The 19,510-nt window shown below is 43.4% G+C and overlaps 1 protein-coding gene across 8 annotated transcripts in view; it reads left to right on the forward strand.

Moving 5' to 3' along the window:
- Window positions 1-704: 704 nt before the first annotated feature.
- Angel1 (angel homolog 1) overlaps window positions 705-19,510 on the forward strand; it is a 25,828-nt gene continuing 7,022 nt past the window's right edge. Inside the window, exons 1-8 of one of the 8 annotated variants that reach the window (XM_029567052.1) lie at window positions 705-827; window positions 1,675-1,764; window positions 3,539-4,114; window positions 4,877-5,103; window positions 5,576-5,645; window positions 6,286-6,719; window positions 8,779-8,902; window positions 9,197-9,307. In XM_029567052.1, the coding sequence (XP_029422912.1) occupies window positions 764-827; window positions 1,675-1,764; window positions 3,539-4,114; window positions 4,877-5,103; window positions 5,576-5,645; window positions 6,286-6,719; window positions 8,779-8,902; window positions 9,197-9,307 (1,696 nt within the window). In that variant the 5' untranslated portion in view covers window positions 705-763. Of the gene's footprint in view, window positions 1,035-1,674; window positions 1,796-3,538; window positions 4,115-4,876; window positions 5,104-5,575; window positions 5,646-6,285; window positions 6,720-8,778; window positions 8,903-9,196; window positions 9,308-19,510 lie in introns of all 8 variants that reach the window. The other 7 variants (XM_017799901.2, XM_029567058.1, XM_008840135.3 and 4 more) reach the window with 7 other exon arrangements.

Here is a 19,510-nt window from a genome sequence, read left to right on the forward strand (position 1 = left end):
ATACTGTGACTGACCTAGTATTAGGCACTAGCAATACTTCAAGGTAAACACACTACTAGTTAGACATGGTCTCTGGTCTTGAGGAGTCCTCCCTCACTTTGAATTGGATACACCATTTTTTCACAGTCCATTTGGAACAGATGGAGGAAGGAGACAAAAATGGTATGTGCTTGACACAAGTGAGGACTCCATTTGTGACCTAGAATTTGGGCTGGGGAAAAACTATAAAGGCAGGAAAGTATTTGGGAATGAGAACCCTCTCCTTTTGGTTCAGAAGGGCTAGTGCAAAAAGCTGGGCCCTTCATATTACTGACGAGGAAATGAGCAAATAGGACATATGATGCTCCTAAGGTGGACACCTAGCTAGTGGCAGAAATAGGAAAAAATTATGGCCTCTTAGTGAATCCATAGAGCCTCCAGCGAGCTTCTTAATTTTGTTTACTTAATGAACTTTTAAAGTCAGAATACAAAGTAATGGGTTTCATTGTGGAGGCCGTCATTTTAAACCACGGAGGGTGACTACCCTGATTGGGAGCGAGGCTGGTCGTTGCTATGGAAACCAGCTCCTTCTTACTCCAGCCTGTGCTCCCAATAAAGTTGTTGTTGAAGTGAGGGGGGGCGCGACAGCCGCGGCGCGTAAGTGGGCTGGCCCTGGCCGGGGCTTGGCGGAGTGGGGGCGGGGCATGGGCGGTGCGAGGCGGGGCTGAGCCGAGAGTGTAGGGCGTCCGGCTGGGCTGAGGGCGGCGCGGGCGGGCGACCGGCCATGATAGCGTCGTGCCTGTGTTACCTGCTGCTGCCGGCCGCGCGCCTCTTCCGCGCCCTTTCAGGTACCGGCCCCGCGTCCTGACCGGCGGGAGCCGGGGCTGCCCCTGCTAGGCTCCGCGGGGCCTGGGGCGGTGTGTGGAGCGCCGGACCTCCACGGTCGTCTGCAGGTGGCAAAGGTGTGAGGCAGCGCTTGACCTCGGCCCACGGGCCGTTCCGGCCCCACTAGGCCGGGACTGGCCGGCGACTCTCGAGGGCAGCCCCTCCTCACGGTGCGGTCTGGTGACGTCCGGCCACGGTTAACGTGGCCGCGGGCAGGGGAAGGGCGGTTCTCCGTGGCTGTGGCAGTGCAGAGGTCCCGGGGCGGGCTGAGGCACTCCGGGGGATCGGGAGCGGTGGCAGCGGCCGGCTGGCGAGGACCCGATGTCTCCGCGGGTAGAGTCGGGGCCGTCCCGAGGCGGGTGGGCTGACAGCCGGGCGCCCCTGTCTGTCCCGGCTCACGTCTCACCCGCTTACCCTGCGGCCGGTCACTGTCACTCGCTGTCTCCCCTGCGGAATCCAGTTGAAAAACAAAACAAACTGCTGAGCCACCGCTTAGGAGCAGATCCTGAGTAGAGAGGTGTGGTAGGGTGGGGCAGTGCTCTGGGGATAGACCGCGGCGGCTCTTTATTTTTGCATGATCTGCCTTTTCTCTGTTTTTGAAATCCATAGGCTTTCATGCAACCCCCAGTTTTTCTCCGTCATTTCCCAGAATTCAGACTTTTCTCCTGTAGCTTAGAGGACAAGAGCAAGGAGTTTCTTAAGAATAAAGGGCCCAACTGCACCCGTGTTTTTTCTTTCTGGAGCGACAGTGTGTGGGTGTTTGATACTATATGTTTCATATGAAGCATTAAGTTTTTTTTTTTTTTACAGTGTCTCCACTACACTGCCAGCTTCAGAGCGGGGGTCAGGTCCATGTCCATGTCCACTTTGCTGTATCTCGTGTTACCACTGTGTCTGCAGGTGGTAGTGGATCTCCAGTGAACTCAAGAAGGTCTTGGGTGTCCATACTTTTCAGGAATGGGAAATCTTGCAGAAGTCACTGTTTTCAGAGAACTCATCTTTTAACTATCTGTAGGCTGTTGGTTCTCCACAATGGCAGCCTAAGTACTAGTCACAGCTTTCCCAGTTGTATATTCTAGGGATCTTAGGGGAGCCCCCCACATCTACACACTAAAGTGCTGGTCACGTCAATTTTGTGTGTTTGTTTTTTTTTTTTTTTTTTTAAAAGATTTAAGAAAGCATTCTCCTCTTGAAAAACAATCACCACCAATACCACCTAAATTTGAAAGCTTTGTGACTTCATGCCTGTAGACCAAATCTCCTTTGCCTTGTGATATGCATCAATGATGTTTCAAGGGGCAGATAATTAGCAAGTCCTGACCAAAACCCAGCAACCCAGCCTGTGGGTTGAGAACACTGTTGATACTTTCGACTGTTGTGACTCTGCCCTGTGCACTGTCGAGTGTTCATTGGTACTCCTAGCCTTTGACCACTAGATGCCAATGGCACTGTTACAGTTGTGGTCCCCACAGTGTCTCTGAACAGTGCTGTCCCCTTAGGGCAAAATCTGTCCTCTTACCTTATTGAAAACCAATGATTTCATTTTTTAAAAAATGTATTTTGTGTGTAAGCCAGGTTCTCTTTATCCTTTACAGCAAAGTGCCTTTGCTTTCCGAGCCTAAACACCACTGATTTAAAGGACATAAATTCATATAATTTGCAAGGACATTTGAATTTTCATTATTTGAGCAGTTTTGTAGTTTTTCATTCCTTTAAAAATTGCCAATAAAATGAATATCTAGTGATGGTGGGCCATTGTTGTGCATGTTAGTTTTCATGTGCTGTAAATAAGTGGTATGGTTTGCTTACCCTCATCAAAATACTATTTGAAAGCTCTGATTTCAGAGATTCCCCCCTGCTTTCTTGCAAGTTGGCTGTCATTTGTGGCTGCTGTTGTAGAGATGACAGCTGTCTTGTAACTGTCAGTTGTTGGCACCTTTTAATTAACATCCTCTGATGTGTTATGGAATGGGAAAGCAGATAATGAGGTTTGTGAAAATTTTATGGGTAGAATAAATAGCTTTGAGAAGAGGCCCAGGGCTTTTGCTAAGAAGTAAGTTGCATTGATTTCAAGATTGTTCACTTTAGGATCTTTCCTTTTGGAATGCCTTTGTAGATTAGGGGATTGAGAGAGCTAGAACACTCTTGGAGACTGTCTAGCTGGAACTTCTCTGGTTCCCATCTTACAGTCAAGATGAAGTCAGTCTGAATAGGAGCATTGTTCAGAGCCAGTCAATTTTGTTAATTTCTATACAAGGCCGTAATGTACAGTACCATTTTATGGTCAAATGTTAGTTTTGATGGAATGAGTTGTTAGGACCAGAGAGTTGATGTTAAAAGTAGGGTTTACCTCCAGATAAAAGAGGTGTGGTTATATGTGCCTATCTGTGTCATAGATTATGTGGGACCAGCAGTTCTTTCATTCATGCATTGGAATTTACCAGGTTCCTGCTATGTATTAATACTTGTAGAGTATTTAAAACATTACCTGGCACATAGTAAGCACTGCTGAGACGCTGTTCCAGGTGTTAAATTGGGAAGGCACAGTGATGCACAATGATGAACAAGGTGGTTATGATCCTTGTTTCATAGGAGGCTTACATTCTAGCATGGGAAGAGTGTGGACTGAGTGATGTGCTCTTCAAAGAACATGATATTTTGACTTTCTTTTTAGATGCTTTCTTTACATGTCGAAAAAATGCCCTTCTGGCGAAGAGCTCGTCCCCCCAGGTAGAGGGTAACTTTGCCATGGCCCCTTGGGGCCCTGACCAAGAGGAGTGTGAGGGCCTGCTGCAGCAGTGGCAAGAAGAAGGGTCGAACCAGGCACTCTCAACTGTGAGTGACGGTCCCCTTGCAGATAAGGGACTAGCTGAGAGCAGCCTGGCACTCCTGATGGATAATTCTGGAGAACAGAATGTTGCTTCGGAGGACAAGTGGTCCAGCAGGCAGCTGAGTGACCTGCGGGCAGCAGAGAACCTGGACCAGCCATTCCCTGAGGTGCTAGGAGAGGAGCCACTGGCTGAGGTCGATGGTCCCTTGTGGGCAGCTGTCCCGGTGCAGGCAGGGCCCCAGTACACAGACTGTGCTGTTCTCCCAATGGGCACAATGGCTGCGGATCAGTGGGAAGAGGACCCTGCGATGGTGGCCTGGGGCATAGCACCAGAGCCTATGCCCCAGGAAGAGACTTCCATGTGGCCCTTTGAAGGCCTGGAGCAGTTGCAGCCTTCCCCACTGGAAATACCCTATCATGGTAAGTCTGATAACCAGTAGAGTGAGCCAGGGTGGCAGGTCACCTTGGAGAAGAGCCCATAGTGGAGAGATCTCTGCATTCTGTTCTGAGATTCTTGCAGAGTCAGATCTTGGCAGGGTCTTAAAGGTCATCATATCCAAGCTCATGGATCTACAGATGAAATAGTCACAGTACAGAGAGGCAGTGGGACATGTCTAATGCCTTGCAGCTATGTAATAGAAGAACTGATAGTCCACACTGCCCTTTCTCTAGAGGGGTGCCTCAAGGGCTATGGGAGCAGGGGTAGAGAGGTCTCAGGGACTCTGCTCTGCGTCAAGGAGAATAACTCGTTTTATTTGTGTTACATATTGGGAGTCTATTAAAATGTGAAGAGATTTCTCTGGCTTAAATGGGTTTGAAATTCATTCACTTGCCTCTTACAATAACCAGTTGTAGAGACAGAAAACAGTCAGCTGAAATTACTCTAGAAATGTCCTTAACCCCAGATGACTTTAATACTACCTCACTGAATGATTCTCCAGAGACTCCTGGATGTTTCAGAAGTGAGAGCTTGTTAGATTCTTAAGTCTGAGCATCTGCTAGGTACTGGGGGATGCAGTGGGGAAGAAGCCAAGATTGTCTGTGGCTCTGAAAAATGTCCTTATCAGGATAGGTGATGGGCAATGGAGAAAGGAATCTTACGCACAATATGGCACTGGGGGGTAGTGACTTGGCCTCTGCATAACCTGCACTTCTGGAATGTTTCCCTTGACCCCTTTGCAGAAATCTTGTGGCGAGAATGGGAAGATTTCTCCACCCAGCCAGATGCACAGGGTCTGGAGGCAGGGGATGGCCCTCAGTTCCAGTTCACGCTGATGTCCTATAACATTCTGGCCCAGGATTTGATGCAGCAGAGCTCAGAGCTCTATCTGCATTGCCATCCCGACATCCTCAACTGGAATTATCGCTTCGCCAACCTCATGCAGGAATTCCAGCACTGGGATCCTGATGTGAGTGAAGGGGGAAGATGTGCCATCTTGCATTGGTGCTGACCTAGGCTGTTTCCTGTTGCCGGAGAGAATAAGTTCCCTGTTGCATAGTTGTTTAGATGATGACAGTTGTGCCAGTCAGGCCATGATTGTCTTTGGCTCTGTGGATGAGACAGACTGGAGCTTGCCTGCCGTGGAGTCAAGAGTTTTGGGCAGATGCCAAGATGAATGACTGGAGTGTGCACTTTCCAGCATCTTTATGCAGGAAGGGAGGCTTGAGGGCTTCAAGGAGCAGAGGGCTCTAATATACCTATCTGACCATCTCAAGCTTCAGTCTGGGTCTGTTCTTGCTGTTAGTGACTATCTTTCTGGCAAGTCAGCCCTGTGGGAAGTTTCAGTGTGACCCTCTACCTGATCTGGGTGCCTGCTTCTGGGGAATGGGAGTCGTATTCCTGCCGGCCTGATGGAGTGATTGGTCTTGTCCATTTCTCAGATCCTGTGTCTCCAGGAAGTCCAGGAAGACCATTACTGGGAGCAGCTGGAGCCCTCTCTGCAGATGATGGGTACTGCAGGTCCCCAGCATGTTTGCCAGCCTCCTTCCTCCAACCTTGCCTCCTCCCTCCCCAAGAGCCCATCTTTGTGTCAGTAAATTCTCAGCTTTGCCTGTGGGCTTTCTTTTCATGTATGGATGAGAAAGTGGAGTTCTGCAGTTTTTCAGTTCCTTGAAGTAACCAACTCCATGAGGCTGAGTGCTATTCCCATTTTACAGATGAGAAACAGGTTCTGAGAGCTTGCTCAGAATTCCCAAACTACAAAGCTAGTAGGTTGTGGAGCTAGAACTCCTACTTTTCTGACTCCAGAGTCAAGAGACTAGGGATGGGGGAAGCCACATTGCTCGTAACCCACTGGATCACAGGACTCCCGTTGAACCATTTCTTCCTCTGGTGATAAGCCTCTGTTCTTCCTGTCATGTTGTGTTGCTTCATACCCTTCCCTCTCTCCTTACCCTTCCAGTCTCTCAAGCTTCTGGTTACAGCTGTAAGGGAATCTCTGCAGAAATACAGAGGTGGCAAGGGCAGGGCTTCCCTTATGGGGCAGCAGGAACAGTGCCTTAGGCACACACCCTAGTGCTGTCTTACTGGTTGGAAAGGGATTCAGGCTTCAAGGACTCTGACCCATGTCCTTGGTGGTGTTTCCTTTCAGGCTTTACCTGTTTCTATAAGAGGAGAACTGGGTGTAAAACGGATGGCTGCGCTGTCTGCTACAAGCCCACCAGATTCCGTCTTCTCTGTGCCAGCCCTGTGGAGTATTTCCGGCCTGGGTTGGAGCTCCTCAATCGGGACAATGTGGGCTTAGTATTGCTGCTGCAGCCACTAGTCCCAGAAGGCCTGGGGCAAGTCTCAGTTGCTCCCCTGTGCGTGGCAAATACCCATGTGCTATACAATCCACGCAGGGGTGACATCAAGCTGGCTCAGATGGCCATTCTTCTGGCTGAAGTGGACAAGGTGGCCAGGTTGTCAGATGGCAGCCACTGCCCTATCATCTTGTGTGGGGACCTGAATTCTGTCCCTGATTCACCTCTCTACAACTTCATCAGGGATGGAGAGCTCCAGTACAATGGGATGCCAGCCTGGAAGGTGAAATGGGGACAGCCACTGGGGGGTGGGAGCACGGTTTAGGGAGAGAGCTGGTTGCTTCTTCTGTGGCAGGGCTGTCACATCTGCTTGGCTCCCTCCTCCTCCTGCTGCTGCTGCATATGTTGAATAGCTTGTGTTTGAACCTGGGGGCTAGCAGTAGACAACTATCTTTGGTAAATTGAAAAACTTCCCATTTTTATCTGTTTTATTCATAAGCGATACCTACATATTTTTTAGGAGTTGAAACAAAGTAAAATCCCCCTTCTATACCTTAATTCCCTACCTTCCCACTTAGAGTGACGTAATGACTAAGTTTGGTGCATTCTTCCGGATTGTTTTCTGCACTGACAGTGGTATTGTGCTCCTATGATTTATCATGGTGTATATTTCTTAAGTCTTAACTCTGTATCAGTTCCCATTTTGAGTACTTTACATGTATTAACTCAATAATTTTCACTGTTTCTATCCCTGCTTCTGTTTTATAAATGAGAAAAGTAAGGTACAGAGCAGTTAAGTGATTTTTATCTAGGTTTTGTAGATAGTGGAGGAGTCAAGCTTTATAACTGGTCTGGCCTCTGGCGCCATGATATGATTGCTATAACAGGTGACATATAATCTCTGTATGTGTTGTATAAGCACTTACTGTTTTTGGGAGGGTTTTTTTGTTTGTTTTTTCTTTGAGTCAACAATTTGCATGTAAATCTAATTTCTTTTAACTTATTTGACTGCCAAATGTTGATAGCATAGATAGTACTTAGTTTTATCAGTTTGTGCTGACTTGATTGTATTTCACTTAATCTTTTTTGTTCCAACTGATTCATCTTAGTGTTTAATTTTTGGCAAAGTATGATCGAGAAGGGGCACATTGGGGCACCATGGGCTTTTGTTTTAATGAGGTTACTCAAGTGTTAGTGTCCTGGTTGCCTAGGATTGGGCATTTTTCTGCTCTAAAGGAACTGTGATCAAGGAGCTCTGGAAAAGGAGAATTTGCTGAATGCCTACCACATGACAGGCACTGGGATGTGAGAGTGCTTGATTTGAAACCAGACAGCCCTGGGTTCAAATCCCTGTTTGATCCACCTTGGGCAAGTCACTAAACTGTCTCAAGCCCCATTGACTTCATCTGTACAATGAGGATATAATGGGACCTATATTGGATCTTTTTTATGGATTATATAAAATAATGCATGTAAAGTGTTTTCTAGTACCTTGTTCAAAGAACAGCAGTCAGTAATTGGTAGTGGTATTATTAAGATTTTTAATTGTACATCGTATCAGTGTCCCATTTTACAGTAAGAGAATACTAACTTAAAGAGTTAACTAACTCCTCCAAAGTCACAGCCATTAAATGACCATTAAATTCCAGATCTCTTTCACTCCAGATGACATACTGAATGTTTATGCCCTTTTAGGGCAGAGGGATTGCCTGTCACCACTCTCTCCTAGTGTCTTGCACATAGTTGGCATTCAAATATTTGTTGTTAAATGAAATAAAGGGAATTTTGCCATCCATGTTGGAGATACACAGATGACTGATGTTGCCAAATGTTTCCCCATACGCTCTTTCCGTTCCTAGGCTGCTCATTGACTTTGACCGAGGATGGTGACATAGATACAGTAAAGTGCTTGGTGCATATCCCATTTGGTTTGACCCTGTGGTTTCCCAGTAATAGACTCAGGGTATTGACTTTGATCCAGAAGATCCAGCGATCAGGATGACAGGATAAACCTGTTTCCCCTGAGAGAGTAGGTCTCCCTGTGGAGGACTGTGTGGATTTTCCCAAGGTGAACTTTAGGACCACATGCTCATACAGCTCTGCTTTCCTTGACTAACTCTTTACTTTCTTTCCATTTTTTCCTATCTCATGGACATTTCAGTGTCTTTAGTGAAAAAGTAAAGGTCCTTATTTTTACCTTCCCCTGAGACTTATGTGGCTTGCTTATTTCATGTATATTCTGATTATATGTTTGTATTTGTCCAAATGTCCTAAAACATAAATTGTTGTTTTTCTTTTTCTATCTTGGCTTCCTCATTTCTCACCTTGCTTTTTCCTTGTAGGTGTCTGGACAGGAAGACTTCTCTCATCAGCTTTACCAGAGGAAGCTGCAGGCCCCACTGTGGCCCAGCTCCCTGGGCATCACTGATTGCTGTCAGTATGTCACCTGTGATCCCAAGCGATCAGGTAAGCACATTCTTAATTGACGTCTTCATGCTCATGTAGGAAGAAAGCTTGCTTTCAATGTCAAGAGAAAGTAGAATCCCCTTAATTCTCTTAGCAAGCTCCTCTGTTTTTCTCATTGTCTTCCATGTTACCCAGTGAAATAAACAAATTGAAATTATAGCTGTAGGAAAAATCTCTCTGTCCTCAGAGTCAGATTTCCTCTGTGTTGTTAGCTGGAAGCTTCTTGGTACTAAGGAGGAGTCAGAATGTGCTTCCTTTTCCTTTCTTCACTGTATGGTATTTCCTGGTTTACAGAGAGACGTAAGTATGGTAGAGACTTCCTGCTACGTTTCCGCTTCTGCAATATCGCTTGTCAGCGACCAGTAGGACTGGTTCTCATGGAAGGAGTAACAGACACTAAGCCAGGTAACAGGAACCAAACGTTTTCTTGATCCTCTTCTTTCTTCACCCCTGATATTTGACAGTTATTGTTTTTCTTATTTAAATACAATTCTTAACCAGCTTTTGATAATTAGTTTACAAGGAGGAAGGTGAGTTGAGTTCAGTGGCCACACATATGCATGGATGTATGTTGTGATAAGTGTGATGGTCCATAAACCTAGATATCTGAGGCTGTGAACCACAACACATTTGAAATGGCTGCACAGGGAAATGTGCCAGCGGTGCTGGAGGAAGCATGGAAAATCTTACCTGTGGATCATATGGATCTCAGAAAGAGCCACACTATACATTTCCCTAAAGTGAGATATACACCTTGAGGCACAAAACCACACTCTTGCTTTTTCAATGAAAATAGAATAGAATACATACATTATGATAGAAAAGTCTCTGGACTGTTTTGATCATAAGAGGCAGTATAGGAAGGACTAATTTTCGTATTTTCAGTAAGTAGTCTATTCACGTAGCTGAGGGGTGATAGAGCTATAGAGCTGCATAGCTCTGGCTTGAGAGAAGTGAAGATTAAAATTTTCATACACAATCCTGTGTTAAAAACAAAATTCTCATTACTTAAAATACATACTCAATCCTTCCTTTATATAAACCATATAAATAGCTGGTGCAGAAGAACTGCCTAACTCAAAGCTGGCCTTTCCCCAGAGGAATGCTGTGGAATATATACTAAAGTATTGTATGAAAAAAATGAAGAAAAGGCAGAGAAATCCTTCTTTGTTTGTTTGTTTTTCTTTTTTCTTTCTTTTTTTTTTTTTTTGGTTTTTTTAGGTCTCCCTGTAGCCCCAGCTGTCCTGGAACTCACTATGTAGACCAGGCTGGCCTTGAACTCACAGAGATCTGCCTGCCTCTGCCTCCTGAGTACTCTTTGTTTTTGAGACAGGGTCTCCCTGGTAGCCCCAGCTAACTTAAAACTCACTATGGCCTTAAACTCATAAAGAACTGCCTGCTTCTGCCTCTCTAGTGCTGGGATTAAAGACATGTGCCACCTGCCTAGATAAATTCTTTTTTTTTTAAAATACTTTATTACTTTTATTTTATGTGTATGAGCGTATTGCCTGTAGGTATGTAAGTGTGCCCATGTTGTGCAATGCCCTCTGAACTCAGAAGAGGGTGTCGGATTCTCCTGGAACTGGAGTTACAGATGGTTGTTAGCCCCATATGGGTGGTGGGAATCGAACCTGGGTCCTTTGTAAGAGCAGTCATGGCTGCTCTTAACTGCTGAGCCATCTCTTCAGCCCCAGATAAATTCTTTAAGAACAGAAAAAAAGAAAGATTAACACTGGAACATAGGGAAATTATTGTTTTCCCATAAGTAAAAAATGAAGTTTTTCTAAAAATAAAATACTTGTCTTTGTAATAGTCAGTTCAGGCACATAACACAGCATCAGAAGATGAAGCCCAAGCTGTGAAGCTCAGAAAAGAAGTGGAAAACTGGGGATGTAACTTGGTGGTGGTAGAGCATTTTCCTAGCATATGCAAGTTCATGGTTTGATCCTCAGCACTGATGAAAAAAAAAGTGGAGTGAAAAAATAAAAATGGGGGGGGCGGCTAGAGAGATGGCTTAATGGTTAAGAGCACTGGCTGTTCTTACAGAGGACCTGAATTTGATTCCCAGCACTCACATGGTGGCTAACCATCTATAACTCTAGTTCCAGGGGATCCAATGCCCTCTTCTGGCCTCCATGGGCATTGCACACATGTAGTGCACTTATAGACATGCAGGCAAAACACTCAGACACATAAAATAAAAATTAAAAATTATAAAAATAAAATGTTGCATAAGGTGAAGACAAAATTGGATAAAGAAGAATAAATACTGTTGACACAAGGTAAGAGACAGAGGCCAGGAAACAAACAAGCAAAATGAAAAGGAAGTAAAAGCATAAATGGATGAGAGAGAAAACAGTAATGAAAGACAGAGATTCAGCATATGCATTTGGAGTTCACAATGACCAGTCCACTTTGTAATGACACAAGAAATATTTTAAAAAGTCATTCAAGGAAGATTTTTCCTGGGGCTGGAGAGATGGGGCAGTGGTTGGGAGCACTGACTGTTCTTGCAGAGGACCTGGGTTCAATTCCCAGCACCCACATGGTGGCTAACAACTGTCCGTAACTATAGTTCCAGGGGATCTGATGCCCTCTTCTGACCTCCATGGGCATTGACAATATGTGTGCACTTACATACAGGCAGTATACTCATTCACATAAAATAATAAATAAAATATTAGAAAAAGGAAGATTTTTTTCCTAAGTGAAAATGATTGAGCACACATATGTCTCAGTAAAAACAATGCTGGAGAATCAACACTAAGACATCCCAGTGAAGTTAGTAGAAGCAGTGAAATTACTAGAGGACAGAAGAATCCTTTGGATATTTGAACTGAAATAGATATAACTTTTAATCATAGGTTGGCTTCAAACTTCTTTTTTTAAATTTAAATTTAATTTTTGTGATTTCATTCAATATATTTTGATCATATTTAGATCCTCTTCCATATCTGAACCGCCCTTTCTAACCTCCCACCAAATTTCTCTGTTATATATAATACAGAAATTATATATAAAGGCCTTTAGAGTCAGGTTTGTGTCCCCAAATGCCCTTCCATGTGGGTTCATTCACTGGAGCCTGGTCAGTCCACTAAGAATCTCACCTTTAGGGGCTGGAGAGATGGCTCAGCGGTTAAGAGCACTGACTGCTCTTACAGAGGACCTGGGTTCGATTCCCAGCACCCACATGGCGGCTATGAACCATCTTTAACTCCAGGTCTAGGGGAATCCAAAGCCCTTTTCTGACCTCTGTGGTGTTGCACGACACGAATGCACTCACATACATGCAGGCAGTACACTCGTATGCATAAAATAAACATAATAAATAAAATATTTATAAAAGAAAAAAAGAATCTCACCCTTAAATGTGCCTGAATTTCCCCAGAAGTCATTGGTTCCAATAATTCCTCAGGTTGGGTTGGGGTTTTTTACCCATTTCCTCACGTCTATGTTGGGATTTTGTCTGGCTTGAACTTATGTGGAACTTGTCCGTGCTGTCACCATTGCTGTGAGCGCATATGAATAACTGACCTGGTTTCAAACTTCTTAATGTTGACATTCAACTTTAGAAGACTGGATCAAGGCTTCAAGAAAAAAAGGTACAGTTTAGAATTTTATGCTAACCAATAGCTTTTTTTTTTTTGAGACAGGTTCTCAGGTATCTCAAGCTGATCTCAAACTTGCTATGTAGCAGAGGATGGCTTTGAACTCTTGATCCACCTACTTTCACCTGAGTGCTGGGATTCTAAGCCTGTGCCCTGGGACCCAGTTTATGTGGTGCTAGAGATCAAACCAGGGCTTCTTACAGATAGTCAAGCATTCTATCAACTGAGCTATATCTCTAGCCCACCAATAGCCTTTCTTGAAGAAACAATTAGAGGAATAAATGAAGGCAATCAAATAATGGCTGTGAAGTTACAGTGAAAGGACTGGTGGTTAGTGATGAATTTATTTTTCATGTAGGAATTTAACTTGAATTGGCATTTTACACAGCAGAAAACATTTCAGTGGCTTAGGTTTTTAAATCACTGAGTATATTATTCTGACTGTGGCAAAAGCAGTGATAGTAACAATGTACCATAGGTTGAGCAGCTAGCGTTTGTCAAAAGTCTTAGATAAGCACTTGTTGGTCAGGTTCAGCCAGGGAAGCAACAGTTCCATTTTAAAAATTATTTTGGTAGTTCTCTACATTTATACAGTATATGCAGTTATTTATTTTTACATTTTAGTCATTTTCACCCCCATTATCCTCTTTCGCCCTTCCTGCTGCTGAAGCCCTTCTTCCTAAGAAGTGCCCTTCCTACTTTTATGGTTCTCTGTGTGACCACTGAGTTTGATTAGGGTTGCTTGCATGAAGACAGGAAAGTTATTTACTGAGCATGAGTTACTTTTCAATAGCTACACCACTGAAATTTAAAATGACATCCCCTCAGCAACCAATAACTACTCCTCAGGGAGAGGCTTCCTGAGCCCCTCCTTCCTTGATGAAATATTGATGGGCCCAGTCTTATACAAGCAATCATAGCTGCAGTGAGTTCATGAGTGTAATGGCCATGTCACATCCGGAAGATGTCTTTTTGTGGCACACTTTCTTCTCCTCCACCTCTTTCATTCTTTCCGCTCCTTCTTCGTGATGTTCCCTGAGCCTTGGAGGAGGTGATATGGATGTCCCATTTAGAGTCAGGAGCTCAGCTCAGAGTTTTAAGATTCCAGAATCCCAAAGTAAAACCATCTTACATAGATAACTATATTAAGAATAGGTTATTTTAAAAAGTCAGTGCTAGCTGGGGAGATGACTCAGTGATTAAGAACACTGTTCTTGCAGAAGACCCAGGTTTGAATCCCAGCACCTACATGACAACTAACAACTGTTCATAACTCCAGTCCCAGGGTATCCAAGTTCAATTCCCAGCACTCACATGGCAGCTACGAATTGTCCTTAACTCCATTTCCAGAGGAATCTGAAGTCCTCTTCTGACTTCCGCGGCATTGCACAACATAGGTGCACTCATGTATATGCAGGCAATACACTCATACACATAAAATAAAATAAAGCCGGGCTTGGTGGCACACACCTGTAGTCCCAGCACTTGGGAGGCAGAGGCAGGCAGATCTCTCTGAGTTCAAGGCCAGCCTGGTCTACATAGTGAGTTCCAGGACAGTTGGGGCTACAGGGAGACCCTGCTTCAAAAAGACAACAACAACAACAAAAAAAGTCAGTGCTGCACTTGAATGAAACAAAATATAACTGAAATTTAGTAACAACATTAAACCAAGACCTTTAAACTACATCCTGACAATCACTTTATGGGTAGAAAAGAACAGCTCTACTGGGCATAGCGGTGCATGCATATAATCCCAGCACTGAGGAGGCTAAGGAGGAAGAGAGAGTTCAAGGCCACCGTTCAGTCACAGTGTGTTCAAGGCTAGCCAGCTTAGGCTACATAGCAAGATCCTGTGTTAAAAAAAGTTTTACAATGGAACTTATTTAATAAGAATGCAAAATAATGATAGTATTGTCATATTTGAGATTGAATCTGTGTAAGCACACATGCTTGCCGCATAATTTTTTGCCCCTTTATTGGTTCAGTGCTCCTACCCAGGGCTGAACAGGCTGCTGCTGAATCTCTTTAAAGGCTCCAAATCTGAAAAGCTAGCACTATTTTAGGTCAGGAATGAGAAGATTTATTGAGATCAGAGTTTACAAGATCAGAGTTTATGGGTTCTTTTTTTCTCCCCTAGAGGATCTGTTTAGATATATTAACAAATATAATTTCCAATTTAATACCAAAGTTACCCAGTTTTAACTACATATCAGAACATGCCAACTTGTCTGACACTAACTTTAATGGGGAGCCTCTTAGTGTAAAAGGAGATGCCATGCTAAGTAGTGATGGTGTGAACTTCCCTAAGCTGACATGGCATCATGCCAGAGCTTTCTGTATCACACAAGCTATGTAATATAAAACACTGTAATTATTTCTTTTGTCAGCTTCCTTTGTGACAGAATGATTTTTTTTTTCTTGGTCTTTTTGAGACAGGGTCTCCCTGTAGCCCCAGTTGCCCTGGAACTGCATAGGGAGACCAGGTTGGCCTTGAGCACACAGAGATCCTCCTGCCTCTGCCTCCCAAGTGCTGGGATTAAAGGCATGCACTACCGGACCCTGCAACAGAATGCTTCTTAGGTAGGGCACTTAAATTAAGTCCATCTTTTTTTTTTTTTTTTTGAGACAGGGTCTTACTATGTATCCCTGGATGATCTGGAACTCTATGTAGACCAGAATGGCCTTGAACTCAGAGATTCACCTGCTTCTGCCTCCTGAATGCTGAGATTAAAGGCATGCACCACCACATCCAACCCCAAAGTGGTTTTCTCTCTCTCTCTCTCTCCCCCTCCCCCCTTCCTTCTGTCCTCCCTCCCTCCCCTCCTCCCTCCCTTCCTCCATTTGTCCCTCCCTTTCTTACTTTCATCTTTTTGAGACGGTCTCCCTGTAGCCCTGGAACTGCATAGGGAGATCAGGTTGGCTTTGAGCTCACAGAGATCCTCCTGCCTCTGCCTCCCAAGTGCTGGGATTAAAGGCATGTGCCACCATGACAGGTTTCCCCAGAGTGGTTCTTAAAAATACCATTTTAGTCCATTTAGGCTGCTGTAATGAAATATAATAAGCTGGTTAGCTTTAAACAGAAATTTATCTCTCATAGTTCTGGAGGCTAGAAGTTCAAGACGCAGGCACTAGTAGAAGTGTGGTGAGGGCCCACTTCTCAGTTCATAGACTGCATCTTTTCCTTATGTCTTTACATGGGAGATGGGCAAGGAATCTCTCTTAGGCATCTTTTATAAGGACACTAATTCCATTAATGAGGCTTCTATACTTGTGACTCCCAAAGCTGTCATTCTTCATACCATCACTCTCTGGGGAGTCAGGATTTGAACATACAGATTTGTAGGGGCACACAAACATTCACACTATAGTAGACACCAAAGAGGGTCACTACATTTCCTTTCTCATCAACACTCACATGTTTGTTTTGTTTGGAGACTTAATTCTTTAGTCCAGGGTAGCCTAAAACTTATTATATAGCAGAGACTAGCTCACAGAAACACTCCTGCTTCAGCCTTCTGAGTGCTTGTATTACAAGTATGAGCCATCACACCTGGCACTTCAGATTTTTTAAAAAAAATTTGCGTGTGTGTGTGTATCTTTTTACATAGGTGTTGGGGATCCAGACTCATGTCCTCATGCTTACACAGCAGTTGCCCTTGTCTACTGAGCTACTTCCCCAGCACTTCAGGTTTTTAATGAGAGAAAATCATGTGCCAATTTAGTGCATTATAAAAAAAACAACAACTGCCAGTAGATAACTTTTGTAAGCTACTAGTTAAACTACCAGAAGTTGACTAGGAAAGGCTATCTGGTCAGCTTCCTAAACAGGAATGTTCTGAATCCAGATTCTGCATGACTCATATATGCGATAACCTAAGCTATCCTTTCTAAGAACTTGCTTGACTGCTGCCAGTGCTGAGTAGGCCTTGGGAGGATGCTGCAGCTGTGTAGAGATAGCTGCACCTCATGTGAGGCCTTGAGTATATTTTACTGCCAGAGCAGTGCTGTTTGTACACAGTACCACATGCGTGGGTAGAACCAATTATTGTGGAAAACAGTCTTTACAATCCTGCTGGGGAAAAAATAAAGGACTGAGGACATCTAGCTCAGTAACAGAATGCCCGTTTAGCAGGAAGGAGGCCCTGGGTTCAATCCCCAGCACTACCAAAAGTGACAACAACAAAACAGACAAGCAAAAGTCTCCTGGTTATTGTGATTTTTCTTGCGTATTATAATGATAAAGGATGCAACTCAAAGTGAAGATTTAGTATTATAAATGTTGAAGCTTCAAGCAATACCACATTAGCAATTACAAAGTGATTCTGTATGTTAACAAGAGGAGTGGCAGAAAATCAGTGAAGGTAGAAAATTTTTTAATTTTTTAAATCCATCTTTCACAAACTGCAACACAAAGTGCTTTGTTCAAAACATAAGAAAAGTGTTACTAAAGATACACACACCTCTGATTCCAGCACTCAGGAGGCAGAGTTAGGTGGATTTCTGTGAGTTTGAGGCCAGCTTGGTCTTTACATGACAAGTTGTAGGTCAGTCAGGGCTACATAGACCCTCTCTAAACAACAATAACAAATACCATTGGAAAATTTTTTAGAATTGATCAAATATTAGAAAATGAAGCAAGTATAGTAAAAATAGAAATTAAAAACACAAAAGAAAACATGATTACCTGGACATTTAAAAAATTTTTGGTTAAAAAGGAAATTTAAAATGAAACTATGGATTATCTACAAAATAATGAAAATGCCATGCCTTTAGGGAATGTAGCCCAGTGTTCAGTGAAAACCTCAAAGTTATATAAAACAATTGTTAAAATTCAACATTCTAGATTCTGTAAAAAAGGAGCCTTGTGAATACTTCCTTACACTGTTGATGTATTTCTCTCAGCTCTAAATATCAGCATCTTAGAGCTTGGGTGTGTAGCTTGGTACTTGGTAGTAGTATGTTTGCCTATCATGTGTGAGGGCTTGGGTTCAATCCTCGGTACTGCAAAGAACAAAACCTGAAACTGAAACCAGTACATCTCCCCAAATCATCATAAATTTCCCAACTAGAACTTTGTTTCAGTCTTGACTAGAAGTGGTGGAAGCATCCTTATCTGAGCGGGAAGCGCTTAGTCTTTCACCATTATGACGTCAGCTGTGAAGTTTTCATAGATTCCCTTTATTATAAAGGTTGGGAGTTCTCTATTCTTAGTTTGGTCAGTATTTTTTTATTCATCAGAATGTGACTGTCAAATGTCTGTCTTCTGTCCAGCTAATTAGAATTTTAAAGATTTAATTTTATGTGTACGAGTGTTTTGTCTGCATGTATCTAAGTGTACCACATGCATGCAATGCTCATCGAAGCCAGAGAGGACATTGGATCCCTTGGAACTGGAGTTATAGACTTTTGTCAGCTGCCATATGGGTGCTGGGAACTGAACTCAGGTCCTCTGGAAGAGCAGTAAGTGCTTTTAACTGCTGAACCTTCTCTCTAGCCCCAAGCTAATTGTTTTTTTTTTTAATCCCTAAATATTCTATTAATAGGATTTTTTTTTCAATACTGAGTATTGAACCTAGGGCCTTGTGCCTACCAAGCAAATGCTGTACTACTGGGCCATATCCCCAGTCTGTAATGTATTGTATCAATTAACCTTTAATTGTTGCAATAAATTGTGTGGTTAGAGCATACAGTTGTTTATGTTTTGTTGGATTTGGTAATCTAGTATTTTAGTGAGGATTTTTGTGTATGTATTCATAAGGGATGTTGGTCTTTAGTTTTCTTTGTGATGTATGTATATAGTTTTAGTATGAGAATAATAGCACTATTATTACTTCATAGAATGAATTGGAAAATGTCTCCTCCTAAAGTGTGTGTAAGATCTATATGAATTCTTTGCTAAATGTTTGGTAGAATTCACCAGTAAAACCATCCAAGTCTGGGTTTTCCTTTGTGTAAATTTTAAGGTTACTGAGTCAGTCTTTTTACTTGTTACAAGTCTAATCTGATTTGTTGTTTCATCTTAAGTTAGTTTATGTAGTTTGTGTTTTTCTAGGAAATTTCCATTTTGTCATTTAATTTATTTATATTAAAAAATTTACATTTATTATTTTCATTGTGTGTTATGTATTTGTATGTGTGGGCATATGTGCCTAGGCAAACATGTGGAGGGTCAGAGGATAATTTGTGGGAGCCAGTTCTCTACCATGTGTGTTCCTAGGATCAAATTCAAGTTGTCAGGCTTGGCAGCAGGTGCCTCTACCCAGGCTGAGTCATTTTGTAGACCCCACCCCTGCCCAGTTAATTTGTGTACAGTTGTTCATAGTGTTTGCTTATAGATATTTTCCCCCTGTGGATTAGAAATATTCCTTTTTCCTTTCCTTTCCTTCCCTTCCCTCCCCTCCTCTCCCCTCCCCTTTCCCTCTCTTCCCTTTCCCCTTTCCTTCCCTTCCCTCCCTTTCCCCTCCTCTCCCCTCCCTTCTTCCATCCCTTCCTTCTCCCATCCCTTACCTTCCTTCTCCCATCCCTTCCCTTCCTTCCTTCCTTTTTTAAGTTCTGGGGATTGAACATAGGACCCTGTACTTTACCCCTGAGCTATACACCTAGCTGATTCCCTCTTTCATTCTTGATTTTAATAAATTTGATTTTTCTTTTTGCCGGGGGTTCGAACCGGTGACCCCCACAGAGTGATGATTGGGGATGAGTAAGCACGCCGTTTGCCAGTCCATGCTGCCCCCATTACCTGGGGACACTCAGACGCAACGGGGAGTCTAGTCAGGCAAGGACTCATTTATTACAGGTATTACAGAGCTTATAAAGGCACCTGGAAATCCCCCCTCTCCCCCTGAGGGTGTATCTTAAGGATGGTCATGCGCTGATCATGCACTCCTCAGCAGTGTGGAAGTATTCTTCAGACTTTCAAAACAAGCCAGGCCACGCCCCCAGTAACTTCCTTTCGGACCTATGCAAGGTGGGGCTTTTAGGTCCCCACATGCACAGTGCC

The sequence above is a fragment of the Nannospalax galili genome, unplaced genomic scaffold (assembly GCF_000622305.1).
Source record: "Nannospalax galili isolate Female #2095 unplaced genomic scaffold, S.galili_v1.0 scaffold330, whole genome shotgun sequence".
In the NCBI taxonomy this organism is placed as follows: domain Eukaryota; kingdom Metazoa; phylum Chordata; class Mammalia; order Rodentia; family Spalacidae; genus Nannospalax; species Nannospalax galili.